Raw genomic sequence first — 17,476 nt, forward strand, 5'->3', positions numbered from 1 at the left:
TTGGTCATCTGTAGAGGAATAACCTTGAGACCTAGACCTAGTGGGAATTAATGGGTGATTCATATTGGAAACCCTTGATTGCATAAAGGAAAATTAATATGGAAGTTGACCTCCTGAGTTGGAAAGATCTATACCAGTTGGATAGGACACCACAAATTACAGTAAAGTCAGACGAGGTAACGATTAAGATTGATATAGTATCTGCAGTTGATAGTGGACAGATATATCTCTATGGACACTGAAATTTAGAGAGAATATCTTGCAGGAATGGTTTAGGATCCTACTATTGTAGTAGGAATGAATTAAGATATGAAGATCGGATAAGTGATCTGATGGAACCTGATGTTGAGGTGGAGATTCTAGATGAGTATTGTATTACCTCCTTATGAATATTATAATCAGGGAGTTTAAATGGGTCTTGAGATCTAAAATCTGTATGTTGGAAGGTGAAAAGGAATAGTAGTGGACCGTAAGAGTGGACCATAATAGACAACAAGTAAGAAGGTTGGACATGAAAGGTCACAACTCAACAGATTGAGTTAACACACTTTGGTTCGTATGAACGGATGACACAATAAGGCATTTGGGCGATAGGAGACTGTATGTCCCTGTGGACCATCAAAATTGATAATGTTTGGTTGAGGCCCTTTATTTTCCAAGTTCTGGAAAAGGATGTAGAATACAAAGAGTATAAGATTGAAACCTAGAATTACTGGTTAAATTCAGATAGACTGGCAATCTGAAGAAGTGACTCAGATTTTGAAGAATTATACATCGAATGTACGAGTGTTTGGAGCATTGAGATAAGTATGGTCCTTGATTGAGTAGTCGCAATGGTGGATGTTGGTCAGCAGTTAGGGTAACTCTACATAAGATATAGTAAGGTAGAGAGCAAGAAGTACTTGTTCCAAGTAATGAAATGAAAGATAGAGAATATTGTGGTTCAGTATTGGTTCGGAGAAACCAATGAAGTTATTAGGATTGTTAGGGCGGAAATTTTGGCCTATTTGAAAGGACATAAAGATTCGCAAATTTCAAATATGGTAACATGAAGTTCCAGGACATGAGACATGGTATTTCTCCAAATATTGTAGAAAGAAAGAGCAGTTTTGACTCCCGATTTAATAAGATTTCTAAGATCTTACCAAGGACTAGGCCAGGGGCCTACAGATTAGCCTTACCCTAGTATGGATGGTGGCTTTTGAATGTTGTTGGTGCCAATGTCAAGGAAGGAAATTGTAACGCCCTACTACCTTAGAGCCGTTACTAACTGAGTTCAAAATGTGCAACTAACTCGCTAATCAAGGTTTTAGGACAAAAGTGTAATTAAATCATATTCAGAGTCATAAACTTGAGAATAAACCTTTGATAACTCTACAAAATAAAGTTATTTTATCACTTTTTATGTGCTAATTGTTGCTTAATTCTTGAGTTTTTAATTGATTTATTAAGTTTTTAAGTAATTTTGAATTTATTAGGTTTATTTTAATTTTATATATTTTTGTGTATTTTTATAGTTATATTATTATAAAATGTTATAGTTTAATTATTTAAAATTAATATTGTTAAGTTAAGAGTAAAAAGATGTAATTTTGAGCTTAAATGTTTAAGTAAATTAAGTTTTAATTAATATTTTCATGGAACTTTTGTTGTATATTTTATTATTGAAAATATTTAGTTTTAATTTAATTTGTGTTTGTTTTATAGGGAATTTTTGGTAATTTATTTGCTCTTGAAAAGTAATAAAGATGAGGATAAAGAGTGGCATTTTTTAGAAATGAAAAGCTGGTATTTTTGAAGACCACCAGCCCAACCCAACGCCTGGCCCAGTCCAACAGCCCCATGGCTCACCCAACCTCTTCAGCCCTCTTGAAGCTCCAATCAATGCCTAGGACAGCCATCAACACTTCAGCATTGCAGCCTTCCCCCAGCCGAGCACTCCTCCCAACACCAGCACTTCTCTCCAGCAAACCGCCAGCTGTCGCACCCAGCTTCTGCCTTCTGCCAGCCGCCTCACCACTGCCAGCACCAAAGGCACACCTAAGCCAATGCCCAGTCCACCAGCAAACCCCCAACACACCCAAGCCAATTCGGCCCAGCTGCACTTTTCTCTTGAGCTTAAAAAATAACATCAATGTACCCTTGTCCCTTTGTCCCAGAATACCACATTTTTACCCAAGCATTCCTACACATTTTACCCCAAAACATCATTATTACACCCTATAATTTACCACTATTTTTCATATTATAATTAATTAAATTAATTTAATCAATTTAATTAATTTATATTGATTATTTTAATACTCATTTTTTGGCTATAAATAAGGGATTTAGAGTGCATTTTTGGAGGAGGTTACCACACTACACATTCTACACTTTCAAGACCTCTCCATTTTCTTCTTCTTCTTTTTCTTCTTCTTCTTTGTTGTAAATTTTCTGTGTTTTTAGAGGAAAAATTTGGGGGTTCATCCTCCAAATTTTCCTATTTATGTTTGTAATTTTTAGTTTGTATTTGCTATTCTAGTTATGAGCTTCTAATCTTTTTAAGATTATTAAGGTGATGATGAAACAATATGTTACTAGATAGTATTTATTTTGTATGTTAATTTCCCATTTTGTGCAACAAAGTTTATGGAATTTTCTTCTTCAAATATCTTCTTTCATCTTAAATATCATGTATTTTGGATTGTTATCACATATTCACACTTTGTTCTTCATTAGTGCAAAAACATAATACTCTTTGTGTAAGATGTGTCATTAAATTGTACACATCCATGCTTAGAACAAAAATATTATGTTTTGCCTTATAAATAATGTTGATTGATTTATTTGTTATTTCATTAGATTGATTTACACTAAATGCTTTGAAATTATAATTTTGAAAAGTGAAGAAAAATCATATCTTCTTAGAAGTAATTTGTGCTTAAAATTATAAATCTATTTTGAAAATGATAGTTTGATTTATTTTAACTATCACTAAAACTTGGGAATCAATGTACTTTAAAATATTATTGAACTTATATTTTGTGGATTCTATTATCTTAATAATCTTTCTTTTTCCATCTTGATTTCTATTATTAATTTATGTTTATATATTGCCTTTAATTTCTTTATTATTGTCCTTTATTTAATTTTCTTGTCATAAATTCTCATCAATCTTTGGAACTAGGTTAGAATTTATTAATTTTGGTTTGAAATGGTTTTCTTTTCGATTTTAGACAACTCCTTTGGGTTCGATCTCGTGCTTAGATGAACACTATATTCCAAATACGATTCGTGCGCTTGCGAGTATAAATATTTAAAACATACCTGTTTTGGGTCAATCTACCTTTTATTGAAAAGTTATAAAACATTTAACATTTGGGATCCCAAAACATTGTTTAGAAGTATTTACAACTCAAAATATAACCAAAGTCGACTAAACGACAAAATTCAAGTTTTGTACAAACATCTCCCAACAACACCCCTGGCTGTGGCAGCCAGACAGACAGGACATGTATGCACCGCTCACCATACTCAAGGTTGATCAACCCTCCCTTTACCTTTACCTGCACCACAGAGCACCGGTGAGCCGAAGCCCAGCAAGAAAACTCTCACAAACAGATGATAAACGCATACCAAACTCTTAAGATAAAATCAAGCCAACACCAGGTCATACAAGTACGCCCATGCCATCCCAGGTGCTTTACCAGGCCCTGGGTTCGCGGTCTAAACCGTAAGGATATCCCAAGTATCCCTTGGGGTCTCACCCTGGCAACTCGCACTCCGCGTGCTAAATGCTGCCCCCGGCCCCTTGCCGCTCTCGGCCTTCGTCGTTCCCGGCCATCGTTGTTCCATCATTAATACGTACACATTATATACTAAACAGATATTAAAACACACATAAATCCAGTCAAACGGCCATGCCCTGCAACACAATCATATAGGGTCGAGCCCTGCAACACAAGCTCTATGGGAACAGTAGTTTTCTTACCTGTGTTCTGAGCTTTTTAAGCACCGATATCCTGAGCACAGTTCCCTAGTCCTAGCCTCACCAAAGCCTAATCACAACACATTAACAATATTCATCCCCCAAATTATAATCCCTTAAATGGCTTTGGGTCATAATTCTAGTCTCCAGAATCTTGAATTCTATCAATCCGGGTGATAAAATCCATCCCGAGCCCTAACAATTAGGTTCCCAAGTCAAATCCCACTAAAATCCCTGCACCTTGAACTAGGGTCGCGGCCCACCCCACAAGCATCGCGGCTAGCCTCAAAACAGAGGCTAGACACCTCCCTGGAAGCACACACGGGCCGCGACATGCTTGGCCAAGCGCCGCCACTACAAGAAAAAATGCTTTTAATAACACCAAAAAATGTGTTATCAAAACATACCATAACACTTTTTGATGTGTTAAGACCGACTATGTTATCGTAGGTCAGGGTACTTTACATAACACTTTATCATTGTTATCCAGATGTGTTATTATACTGTTAACGATAACACACTTTCTGTGTTATTTTAATAAATAGATAAGTGTTTAATTATATTATTTATAGCCGATTATATAACACATTTCAATACTTATAAATTTGTGTTATACTACACTTTAGTATAACACTTTTTTTTGTTATACTACACTTTAGTATAACACATTATTTGTGTTATATAATGAAGTTTGCATAACAAAATTCTTTACATAAAAAGTGTTATTGTAATAGATATTATAACACAATTTTCGTATTATTTTAATATTTAGATAAGTTTAAATTCTCATTATATATTCATTTATATAACACTAATTTATTCTATTATATTTTAATTTTTTTATATAATTAAAATTAACTTTCTAATATATACTAGCATCATTAAATGAACTTGATTTTCAACTAACAAAAAGTAAAAACATTCAACATTGTATTACCAATCCACAAATTAGTTTAAAACATTCAACATTGTATTAACAATCCAAAAATTAGTTTAAAACATTCAACATTGTTTTCAACAACAAAATGTTCTTTAAGTATTCAAGTAGTCTTAAATATTCAACATATTGAAAAGTTACTACTTTCAACACAAAATATTCTACAACTGCCCAACACAAAGCCTTCAAAATTAAGTATCATTTTCTCCTCCAATTGATGGGGAAAGAGACATTTTTCTCCTGCAATAGCAGATAAAAGGTAAGGTATATGCTTAAAAAAATTAAATAATATGAATCAAATAATAAAATTGTATACACTATAAGACCTAAGCAAGCAATACCAGGTGAACATACTTCAAAATTCATAATACTGCTATCACACAGTGAATATATACATATTATACAATAAACAAACATTAACATTTTCAGGTTAAAGGGGCCTCAATTTCACCCTAAAGACATCTCTGGTTCAGGTGCTTAATTACTGAGACAACATGTTAAAAGTTTGGGAGATTTGAGTTACAAAAGCATTTAGAATGATACTATTATTTATAGGGTAGATCCATCGAATCTCATTTCTCATTTAAAGGAGAGGTGTAATAGAATATGGAGCTCAAACAGGTACTAAACTCTAGACCTTAAGTTATTTGGGCACTAACAAGTAATTACAAAATAGTGATACATATTTAGAGAGGATGTTATTTCAAAAGATGGATTTGGCACAGTTATTTTGTGTTAAAAATCAGTCTTTTTGACCCTATATAGGATAAACCAGACCCTAGCTCCTTAAAATTTGTTCTAACCAAGTTTACAAATCTACAAGTGATGATCTCCAATGAAGAACATCTCATTTAGTCAAAGACATGCCTAAGATACAAGTTTGAACCTTGTCTTTTTAAAGTATAGGAGATAAATGAAGCTAGAATAGTTTAATTCTCTGATACCATATTATGAAAGAAAATGAAATTGTATTGAATTGAATGAATACAGAATACAAGTGGCACCAATATATACATGCCACAAAGAAGAATCAATAAAAGTAAGAAACAGTTCTATACTAAAATAAACTATCTGTTTCAACTAATTTAGGCATATAAGGTTCAGTACTAAGCTCAAAATTACTCTCAATAACTTAACTAAACTAATTGATTTAACTAAATTATATATATAAGGTCTAGTGCTAAGATTAAAGTATGTGCTATACTTACTAATGGTGACTTTGTACTGCACAGGCATTACAGTCTTAGACCCCAAATGAAAATCTAAAAGCTCCAAGTCAGAGTTTAAACAGTCAACTATAAAAAATTGAAGAAAGACATTTTCCCAAGTTAACAGTTAGAAAAAGAATATTATTACATACCAGCCAGTTATCCATGAAGCAAATGGTGACTATTTTGGGCCAGCAAGCTTGGTACTCCAATAGTAGAGACCCCCAGAAGTAGAAGCAGAACAAAAGCTAGATACTAAAAATCAAACACAAAATAAGACAAAAAATCTTTCAGATCAAACTACTATATTCACACAAACATATAGAAAAACATAAACAAAATAAAAGAGATAATTGGTAACTAACAGCTAGTTGGGCATAACTATGATTAAATTAGCTTTTAGCCAACTAGTACAAGCCATCCCTTAGGTGCCTAAACTCACAACCAGTTATGTCTATCAATCTCACAGTGTCTATACATGCAATTTATGCCATGAAATACTCCCAAACAGACGAGACAACAACCAGCTAATAACAATATATATACCAAATGTGTCATTAAATAGAAATTCTTATTTCTTCAAAGTAATCAGACTATAGACAATCAATAGGCACAAAGATGTACATAAATATTTATAGAAGCTAAACCCACAAAGGATAAAATCACATGCACTTTCTTTTCAGATACCAAAAAACATAGCAGAAATAAAATCACTACTAAGATACCAAAATGAATTAAAAAAAAAACTGAAGCTTGAGAAGATGAGATTTTCAGATAACCAATACTAGACTAGTTAGAATCTCACATCCATTACTAGAGGAAGAAACCTAAATACTTAAATAATTAAAAAGAAACTAAGATATACTATAAACAACATGACACAGGAATTATTTGAAGTAAACAAATAAATTATTGCCAAGAGAAAAGAAACACAGGACTGTGTAATTAACAAATTCCATAATGCTAACCTTCACAAGATCTCCTAGCTCCTCGCTGCATTCTAATTTGTCTTCTGCTAGCCAATTTTCCAACAAATTATTCTTTTTCTAGTTCACAACAAGACGTGATAGTTCCAATGACTCGAAAGCATTAAGCTTTCCTCTGGTCAAGAGAGTACCAAAATACTGCAAAAGGGGTGGTGTTTGCCCAGTTTGTACAGGAACACTCTGCAACAATAAGAATAAGAAATAATTACTAATCATGAAGTTACGATCACATGTTTGACTCTGCAGGATCAAGAAATAAGTAAAAAAGAACACCATAAAAGAAAAGTCCCATCCTCCAGCAAAAAAAAAAAGGAGAAGCCACATCATTTTTCTTTTTAATGAAACTTGTATTAATGAAAAAACATGTAGATATGAGTTGCAAAGAGAAGCCACCTCATATATACACATAGCAATTATTAACCAATAAACTAATCTTATAACAATGAAACAGTACAACTTCGAATAAATAAACAAATCTATGCTATCTCCATTAGAAAAAGGGAACAAATTTCAATGCCAATAACATGTTATGGTTACAAATTGTTTAAAGTTGATTGTTTCTCAAATCATCTCAAGAAGGGAGAATCTTAACAGTAGTTTTAATAAAACATTTTGCAATTGAAATAGCCAATTGGCTTCTTGCTAGAAATCATAGAGAGATAATTTGAAGAAAAAATTGCTCATGAAACATTACCCATGGCTGGCTAAAGCATAAACAAGTTAAAAAGCAAGGCAAAAACATATATATTAGCATTGCTTCTCTATACAAAAAGCATGGGATTTCCATAAATAATGAAAGTAAGAGATCTCAATTCCCAACTAGAAAATCAAAGCAGAAATATACCAACTAGAATGGGAAGCAAGGAGGAATTTTTTAAAGATGTTTAGGTAGGAACACAAGTCCTTGGCAACCTAGTAAATTTCAACTTAGTATCAAGATGATAATTAGTTATTGGCATTTTCCCTAGATCCAAATAAAGTTAAACAATCCAGTGTAGCTAAGAATAAAAAAAATCCAACTAAGAGACATAAACAATTAAAGCTCAGTAATAAAAGCAAAATTTCCCACTTAAAATAGTTTTCTTGCAAACAAAACTCAATATATAGAATAGAAAACACTAACAAACCATATTTCAAAATAAACAAAAAAAAAGTACTATTATCCACCTCATATAGAATGGTAGTAGTTGTTCAATACCCTAATAAAAATAATTATTCTTATGAAAAAGTAAATAGATAAATAAATAAATAAGTAAAGCTTCAGGACCTTAAACAATGAAAAGAGGCAAACCCATATCAACATTATGAAGGAGGAGCCCGAATTACATGCTATAAAGTCTATTTTTTACTTGGTAAATTATTTTATTTTGAAAAATAGACAAATCATAAACTAAGAAAAGTGATAGAAGTCAAAGATAAATTAAAGCATAGTATTTACATCAAGTAATATTTGATAGAAATTGTTCTTTTGTGCTGTTCAGATCAGAAAGCTAATAGCCCAAAAGATAGAATTGTGTTAAACCATCAAAAAACACAAAAGAGAAACAATAAGCTAAGAGATGAACGAAGAGAAAATTCCACTGCCAAACAGAGTATCCGCTATCGCTGAATTCCAAGACCACTAACAATAGAGGTACAAAACTAAAAATTAGCTTATAGGAAAAAAAACAAAAATAGAATAGAGCTTCTTCTATTTTTGTATGCAATTAGTAGATTGAAGCAAACCAGGTTCAAAAATAGATCCCACTTTTTAATTATCTTTCATTCCAATACAAAATAGCAAATCAAACTCATAGACACGCTTAAACCATTATCAAATATAACCATTATAAATAAGTAAGCAACAACATGAGCAAATTTAAACTACCTTATGATATATAAATGGAATACTACTAGGCAAACTAGGACATATTAACAGAAAATAAAATAAATGCAAACCTAATTGTTTGTTGCTAATTAATTAATTAGAGTTTTTGGAGCTCATTGTGGGGTGAAAATTGAAGATATATATACAAGTCCTTTAATAACATGAAGAGAAACAAAAAAGAATAATACAAAAATATAGAAATATTTAGTGCAAATCTTTTTCCTTGTTGTATCTTAGAACTCATTGTGCCTATTCTAATATTAGAGGATTAGTTTGAATCCTCACAAGTATATAAACATATATATAATTGTAGTAATGGAAGACATGAAAACTAATTTCTTCAAAGACAGGATTTTGGAGCATGACCTTAGAACATTAAGTATTCTTCTCAATGTATGGAACGATCAATTTTATATGAAATAAAAGATAAACTACTTAAGTTTCCAAAGAAAAAACTATAAACTACGACATTGAAACACACGAGAATAAAAGGAGATATTAAAAACAGATTTCTAAAACCCTCACCTCATCTATTACAATTATGACCACTTGAAACAACAAAAATAAAAAATAGATAAAAATCTAAATCATACAATTTCTAGGCTAAAGTTGTATATATTAGATAAAAATAGAAAAAGGCTTCCCATTGGTTCAAAAATAGTGTTTTTGTTAACTTGTTTTTATATCTCTTCAACCCAATAGAAAACTAAGTATAACTAAGATAAACCAAAGCCAGAGAACTCTATCAATACCTAAAACTTAATGAAAATGAAAGAAATATTCAGCAGCATAATTCTAAAGCACAACAGAAGACTTTCTTCTTTATACCTTGACAAGGGCTGATGAAAGTCATCTTTTTGTTGGTCGTTCATCTTCTAACACGGTCATATCAGCCTATTAAGAAATATGAATTTTCCACAAAACAAACAGCTAAATTCAGAAATGAAAGTGAATGAGATAATCAGAGAGGATAGAGAATGAATGAACTGAACTTTATTGAAATATATAGAAGTGTTAAATAGAAGAAGGGAATACATCACTTATAATGAGCTAAAAATTAGATTAAGACTAACAGATTCAAGAAAACCATAACAGATCTAGCAGCTACCACTTAATAGATAAATTTTGTAGTAATAAAAGTACTACAATCTTTCCATTAATCATTTATAGTGCGCACAAGGGAAATAAAAAGCCCACCTGTTTAGATGATGTTAGAATGCCTTGTATAAAGCCTTGACAGTATATCCATGGAGATCAGAAGCATTGCTTGTCTCAACAATAAGGGCAGGCCATACATCATCTTTTACATAATTTCCAGCCTCCTAGGCATGGCATAAAAATCAGAAACTTCTTAGTTAAAACAAAAACTCATCTTATATTAGTCCAATTAAAGTTTATTACATTTATATTGAGAGTCAATACTATTATGCTTAGATTCACCATTGCAATTGCTCAAAAGGGAGCACCGTTGTCGGGTTTTATTTGCATAGAAAAATTCTAGATCTAATTTACATAACTATAAGATAGAAAGTGGTACCTTAAGAAGAGAAGTATGAATGGAAAAAATTAGAAAAGCATACATAATAGTTAAACTGTATGATTTGCTACAAATAAAAGAAATAAAGAAGGAAAGTCATGTCTATAGAAATCAAAAGTGCAAATAGGCTTGTGAGAGACTAGCTAAATATAGTTGGAATTCTGCGTTGATACTTAATTGAATGCTCGTGAGAAAGCAACCAAAATAAAAGGCTTACCATTATTTTGTACCAGCAACTACTATTGATATAGTCAATCATATCATCATATACTTTGACATCCTTATGAGTTCAAAATAGATATTAATAAATAAAAATAACTATTTTACAAGAGCTTCAAACTAACTATAGACCACACTATTTTCCATTTCCTTGTTTTCAAAATAAAAGAAAAAAGTACTAATAGCCTCAAATTTGATGTTCAATTGTACTTTATAGACCAGATTTTTTTTTGGTATGAACCAAGCCTCAAAGAAGAGAGCATTAACACTTCATTAATTAAATAAGCATAGTGAACACTACAAATAAAAAACCATGGCAAAGTTGTAGAGCAAATCCATGAACCAAAGCCAAAAAAAAATAACAAAATTCCAAAACAACAACAAGATAAGAGAACCACATGTAAAGCAAATATAAAATTCGATTCATGTGTTGTAGTGATTCTTGCTCATTAATATAGCTAATTACTGCACTAAAGGATTCAATTTAATTGATGAAGAACAGAAAAATAACAATCTTTACAGCACAAAAGCTACAAAAAATCATGATTAAAATGCAATGCAATAAATCCAATATGTTAATCATTATTATATAGCACCTAGACTTAATATCTATGAAAGAGAGCTAAGTAAAACCTCCATATATAGCACCTAGAAAAGAGATTTTAAAAAATTAGTTCTAAACAAGTAACTGGAGTCAAATAACTGGTACTGAACAAACTGATGATAGAAATAATATTTTACTTTTAAGATAATCTTTCAACTCATGAACCACTCTAGCATCTTTTACAAAAGAGACAGCATAGAAATCGACTTGGTTGTCCATTCCAAACTTGATATCTTCCCAGTCTTTATCTGTACAAAAGATAGATACAACAGATCATGTACTAGACTTATTAACCCCTTTCGATATACAAAAATAAAGTAAATGAAAAACTTCATATCAACACCAAGCATTCCTTGTTACCTGTAATTGAAGGGAGATTTGCACTTTTGCCACGAACATTTAAATGACGCCTTGATTTTAATTCTCCACCATCAACTACTTTACATTTAACAGTATCATGTGTCTTTGACTTAACAAGTAAAGACATCATTCCACCTAACATATAATAGGAAAATTTCAAGTTATTAAAACTAGTAGCAATAAAAAATAATAAAAAAAAAAGATCTTACTTGTATCTTCTTTCAAGTAACTTTTAACTAAAGGATGATAAAAGATACAAACAGGCATTAAAAGCCATGAGAAGAACATATAAATATGGATATTCTACATCAATCAAATACACAATAAATAAGGCTCACTGGCTAGCTTAATATTGATTAATGGTACCCATATACAAATCAAAAAATGAAATATGCAACAATTTGAAACAACAAAGTACAGTAGTTGCATAGACACAATTGCTTGAGCAATGCAACAGTTACTTCCACATATGGCAACTAACAAAAACACTCTCAACATACAATGGCCAATTGGCAATGTTGTAGGCTTTGTCCTGGCCTAAGAAACCCTTGTTCCAACCAAACATGAGGTTAAGAATGCAATGTCATTATGAAAGTAGTCAAGGTCTCTACTACAGAGTTGCCTAATTAAGGGAAGTAAGCGAAAAATAGGATAGACTAACAACAAGAGAAATGTTCCAATAAATCAGACTCAGGTTAAACCAACTATAAAAAGCCATATACCGTGTATTCTATTTCTTCACAGCCAAAGTCTATTCACGCAAATCTATGCTACAGAATACCCATTTACTGGATCATTGATCTAACAACTTAGCACACAGAAGAGGTATCTAATTACCATCAACCAGTAGCATGTCTCCAACCTCCACATCATTCACAAAGGCATCATAATTCACGCTAACAGTGTTTTCTGTGCTGACTCCTCTTTTAATTGTAAAATTAAATTCTTGTCCTTCTTCAAGCATTATAGGTTGAGGTAAATCTCCACTTCGAACCTCAGGCCCCTGCAAGAAGAAATTGGTTGTCTCACACTCTCTTGTATTCATTACAACTTCACAACACATGTAAGAAAAAAGATATAAATAAATGAGGATGAGACTCTCTTGCACTGAAGACACACTAATATTAAAGGAAGTTAATCGTAAAAGGCACGATGTTTCCAACTGTCACTCCAATCATAGTTTCAGATTTTAAGACACTGTACACTTTGTGAATATAGAAAAGGGTGCACTCTAGACTTAATATTATAGCTTGAACTTGACATCAGAAGCAAGTATTTGATTAAGAGGAGAAGAGTATTTAAGAATTCTTATTTTTTAAGTTCAAAGCAATTAAATGATATATCGGTATGAAGAGATAAATAAAATAAAAATGAAACAGAGAGAAGAAAAAACATTACCTTGTTGCTTACTTTCTGACCAAAAAGATAGAAGAAAAAAAATTCAACCATCAATAGAGGAAAACTCATGAAGCAAAAACTAAGATGCTACAGTATTAGTGAACTTCTAACTTGAATAAAAAAAATTCAGACAAATAATCACAAACAAATTGATCTCAGATAAAAAGGCTAACATAGAGAGCTTGAGAAAGAGAGAGAGAGAGAGAGATCATACCTCGGTAGAGAAGGATAAAGTGCTAGACCGTTACACTGTGTGTTTATAAAGTGCTAGACCTGGATAGCCAAGACCGTTACACTGTGTGTTTATAAAGTGCTAGACTTGCTAATCAAGTCATTTAGTTAAAAACGTGTTATTGATACTATAAAGGAACTAGGGTTAAAATGTTTTGGTCTCAAAAGTCACATTTTCATAAAGAAGCATTTCCTGTTTACACGGGATCCCAAAATGTTAAGTTTGAAACTGTTTACAAAAGATTCAAGGACTAAATACAGTGTTAGCCATATTAAGGCAAAACAGACAATTAGGCAATCTCTATCCTGATCCACTCCTTGGCCATGGCGACCGAAGAGCTGGCTATGTACATTCCACCCCGCAGCCCTCACCTCAGGATTGGTCCAACTTGCCTTTGCCTTTACCTGCACCACGTAGCACCCGTGAGCTAAGGCCCAGCAAGAAAACACAACAACAGAGCATAAGCAATCAACAGACAAGTCAATATCTCATATTGCATCACATATTCTTAACCATATTAACATTCAGAATAGTCAAGTATTCAACATACTAAACATATCAAACTACAGCATACACCAAATCACATATGATAACTAGGGTTAGCGCCCTCAGGCCGCATCCTCCATTATCCCACTAACTCCAGCCCGCTTAAACCGAGCTCAGTGAATATTAAGCTGTCCTCGGCTACCAGTGGCCAAGCCGCGCCCTGTGCGCAAATATTGTGTACGGCACCCTTAGGCCGCTATCACATGTCCCATGGCATAATACCATCATTGACATAATACGAATATCAGGAGCCCTTAGTCCCATCACAAACATATAACCGAGTGCAGTTTTCTTACCTTTCGATTCGCTAGCTTTGATCACTTGACTCTTTGAGCACGATCCCTCTCGAGCCCTAGCGCTCACCTAATCAAAACCATAGGTCAAAGTCATCACCAAACCTCAAGTCCAAAACCTAGCCTCGGGACCAATCCCGAGCCCCCGGGAAGTCTTAGTTCCACCAAACAGGGTGGTGGAACCGAACCCCGAACCCTTGGTCAAAAACCCTTGCAAATAACCCTAAAATCCCTTTCTGGAAACAAGGCAGCGCTACAGCGCTCTTAGGAGGGCGCTACAGCGCTACAAGCAGAACCAAAATCCCCCAGAAAGCATGGCCTAGCGCTACAACGCCCAAAGGCTAGCGCTAGTCACAGACAGCCAACCTCCCAATTTTCCTTCCTGCGATTTCCTCTAACCAAACTCAACCAAACTTCTCCAAACCTTCACCAAACTCATAAACAAGCTTATTAACACATTCCACTCATCCCAAGCACCCCAAATACTCAAAACCCAAGCATATGCATCCCTAATCCCCAAATTCACCATAGCCACTTCTAGACCTCAAAACTCAACAGAAACCAATCAAAACATCAAAGTTAAAAGCTCAGAATTTATACCTTTGATGGAAATTCAACCTTAAGTTGCCTCTACGCCTCCTTGGCTTGCTCTTCCTCAACCTCTGGCTCCAACTTCCCTAGATTTCCCCATCAACACAGCTTAGATATCTTAGCTAAAAACCAAAACCAGAACTGAAGGAACTACAGAGTTTTACCTCAAGTGATGGTGTGTTCTTGCTAAGCCCTTCCAACTCTTTAAGCTAGCTTAGGATTTCTGTTGCTCAGACTAACCCAGCTTCCCTTTGAGTTTTACTCCAAGAAAACACCCAGAAATGATGAAGGAGATCGCCAACCGACTCCTAGGAAAACAACTCTGTTTTCTCTCTTTTCTTTTTCTTCTTTTTACTTCTTTTCTTTCTTTCCACAGCCTTCTACCCTTTTTTTCTACAACTCCCACTAAGTATAAAGCCTTAACACACTTATCTCTGAGAAGCCAATTGACCAAAATTCCTTCCCTATTAATTCTAAACCCTTTAGTCCACTTAGGGGCATTTTAGTCATTTTACCCAATTCCCGCTAATTCCTCGAGTGTCTCTAATATTTTCCGCTTACCTCCCGATACCTAATTAATCATCAACTATATTCCTCGATATCAAAATAGACCCCAATATACTCACTAAATTCCCATTTATACCCCCAGGCATGCCCCGAGCCGGGTATAAATCCCCGCCTTGACTTTTTCGCTATTCTGCTCACTAGGATCGTCTCGAGTCACAAATCACAGATATATCCACATAATAATGTGGTATCAACAATTATCACATATATGTATACAATTATGCCCATAATGGCCAAAATTACGATTATGCCCTTCCAACCTAATCAGGGCCTACATGCATACTAATACACATAGTCATGCATCTCAAATATTCAAATAGTCATATGACATGCTTTAAACCATAATCATGCATTTTACTCACTAAAATCACACATAATTCCCATTATGCCCTCCAGGCACACTAATCTAGGCCTTGTTAGCGAATTTGGGTCGTTACAATACCACTATGCCTTCAAGTGTGGAAGAGAAAACAGAGTGAGGGAGGAGAGAGTGGGTCGGCTTAGAGAGTTCTAAATGATTCTGGGTTTTTTTTTTATTCAACTTAAGTCTATAAGGTTACCTCAAAGCTCAGGGTACCAAAAACATCCCCCGAGGGAAAAACGGTAAATTTTCCAAAACCCGAAAACCCCATAATATATCTCATACCCGGTATACCCCTCGACTCGCCCCGAGTCGGATTCTCATCCCCTTTGTGACTTCCTGACTAATGGCTCCCTAGGACTATCTCGGATCGTGCTACACAGATATATCACAAACATATCACATTTATCACACTCATGCCCTCAACGGGCTTAAATCACAAACATACCCCTAATATCCAAACGGGGCCCACATGCATATTTAATTCAACTAGACATGAATCTCTATCACATATTCACATAAATTCACATATTATAACAATGATTCACTTATTGCCCTCCAGGTACACTAATCAAGGCCCTAAGCCTTATTAGCAAATTTGGGTCGTTACAACTATCCCCTCCTTATAAAAATTTCGTCCTCGAAATTACCTGAATAACTCAGGATACTGCTCCTGCATTTCAGATTCCAATTCCCATGTTGCCTCCTCAACCTTGCTGTTCCTCCATAGCACTTTCATCAAGGCGATGGTCTTGCTCCGCAAGACTTTGTCCTTCCGATCGAGAATCTGAACTGGTTTCTCCTCATAAGATAAATCTTGATCCAACTCCAAATTTTCGTGACTCAGAACGTGTGTCGAGTCTGACACATACTTCTGGAGCATGGACACGTGAAACACGTCATGGACCCCTGATAGGGCTGGAGGCATTGCTAATCTGCAGGCTACCTCCCCAACCCGTTCCAGAATCTCAAAGGGGCCAACAAACCTAGGGCTCAGCTTGCCCAAAACACCAAACCGTCTCACACCCTTCAAGGGAAAAACCCTAAGAAACACATGGTCACCAACCTAGAACTCCACACTCCTGCGTTTCAGGTCTGAATAACTCTTCTGATGACTCTGGGAGGCGAGCATTCAAGCTCTAATCTTCTCAACTGCCTCATTGGTCCTCTGAACCATCTCAGGTCCTAAATACCTCCTCTCACCTGTCTCATCCCAATGGATAGGTGATCTGCACTTCCTCCCATAGAATATCTCATACGGAGCCACTCCGATAGTCGCCTGATAGCTGTTGTTATACGAGAACTCAATCAAAGGAAGATACTTACTCCAAGATCCCCCAAAATCTAGCACACATGCTCATAGCATGTCTTCTAGTATCTGAATAGTCCTCTCAGTCTGTCCATCTATCTGAGGATGATAAGCGGTCCTAAACCATAACTGTGTGCCCATAGCCTTCTGCAGATTTTCCCAGAACTTGGAGGTGAAGGTGGGGTCCCTGTCGGATACTATCGACCTTGGTTCCCCATGCAGTCGAACAATCTCCTTCACATATAGTTCAGCATACTGCTCCACAGTATCGTCCTGACTGGTAAAAAGTGGATGGACTTGGTATACCTATCCATAATCACCCACACCGAATCATACTGTCCTACGGTCTTTGGCATCTCAACTATGAAGTCCATGGCGACATCTTCCCATTTCCACTCTGGAATCCCTAGAGGCTACAGCAACCCTGCTGGCCTCTGATGTTCAGCCTTGACCTACTCACAAGTTAAGCACTTGGCAACATAATCCACCAC

The 17,476-nt window shown here is 34.6% G+C and overlaps 1 protein-coding gene and 1 long non-coding RNA gene across 2 annotated transcripts; both read right to left on the minus strand.

Annotated features, from left to right (window-relative positions):
* Nucleotides 1–4,978: 4,978 nt before the first annotated feature.
* Nucleotides 4,979–7,471, minus strand: LOC133805069 (uncharacterized). Its single transcript, XR_009878821.1, has 2 exons — nt 7,084–7,471; nt 4,979–5,147 (listed from the first exon to the last, which is right to left on the minus strand). It is a non-coding gene; the product is annotated as an uncharacterized LOC133805069 (long non-coding RNA).
* A 3,945-nt stretch (nt 7,472–11,416) lies between these two features.
* LOC133806754 (plastidial pyruvate kinase 3, chloroplastic-like) lies at nt 11,417–12,733 on the minus strand. The gene is made up of 3 exons (XM_062244843.1): nt 12,526–12,733; nt 11,689–11,823; nt 11,417–11,576 (listed from the first exon to the last, which is right to left on the minus strand). Exons 1-3 carry the CDS (start codon nt 12,731–12,733, stop codon nt 11,419–11,421), a joined length of 501 nt encoding a protein of 166 aa, XP_062100827.1. The 3' UTR covers nt 11,417–11,418.
* Nucleotides 12,734–17,476: the final 4,743 nt, after the last annotated feature.

The sequence above is a fragment of the Humulus lupulus genome, chromosome X, assembly GCF_963169125.1.
Source record: "Humulus lupulus chromosome X, drHumLupu1.1, whole genome shotgun sequence".
NCBI classification, from domain to species: Eukaryota; Viridiplantae; Streptophyta; class Magnoliopsida; order Rosales; family Cannabaceae; genus Humulus; species Humulus lupulus.

What these genes read in the sequence shown, in the direction of transcription:
- LOC133806754 (XM_062244843.1), bottom strand. Translation starts at nt 12,733, where the DNA reads ATGAATACAAGAGAGTGTGAGACAACCAATTTCTTCTTGCAGGGGCCT. An exon ending in AGACATGCTACTGGTTGATG is followed by an intron (nt 11,824 to 12,525) that starts GTAATTAGATAC and finishes ATTATATGTTAG; the next exon opens with GTGGAATGATGTCTTTACTT. An exon ending in AAATCTCCCTTCAATTACAG is followed by an intron (nt 11,577 to 11,688) that starts GTAACAAGGAAT and finishes TCTTTTGTACAG; the next exon opens with ATAAAGACTGGGAAGATATC.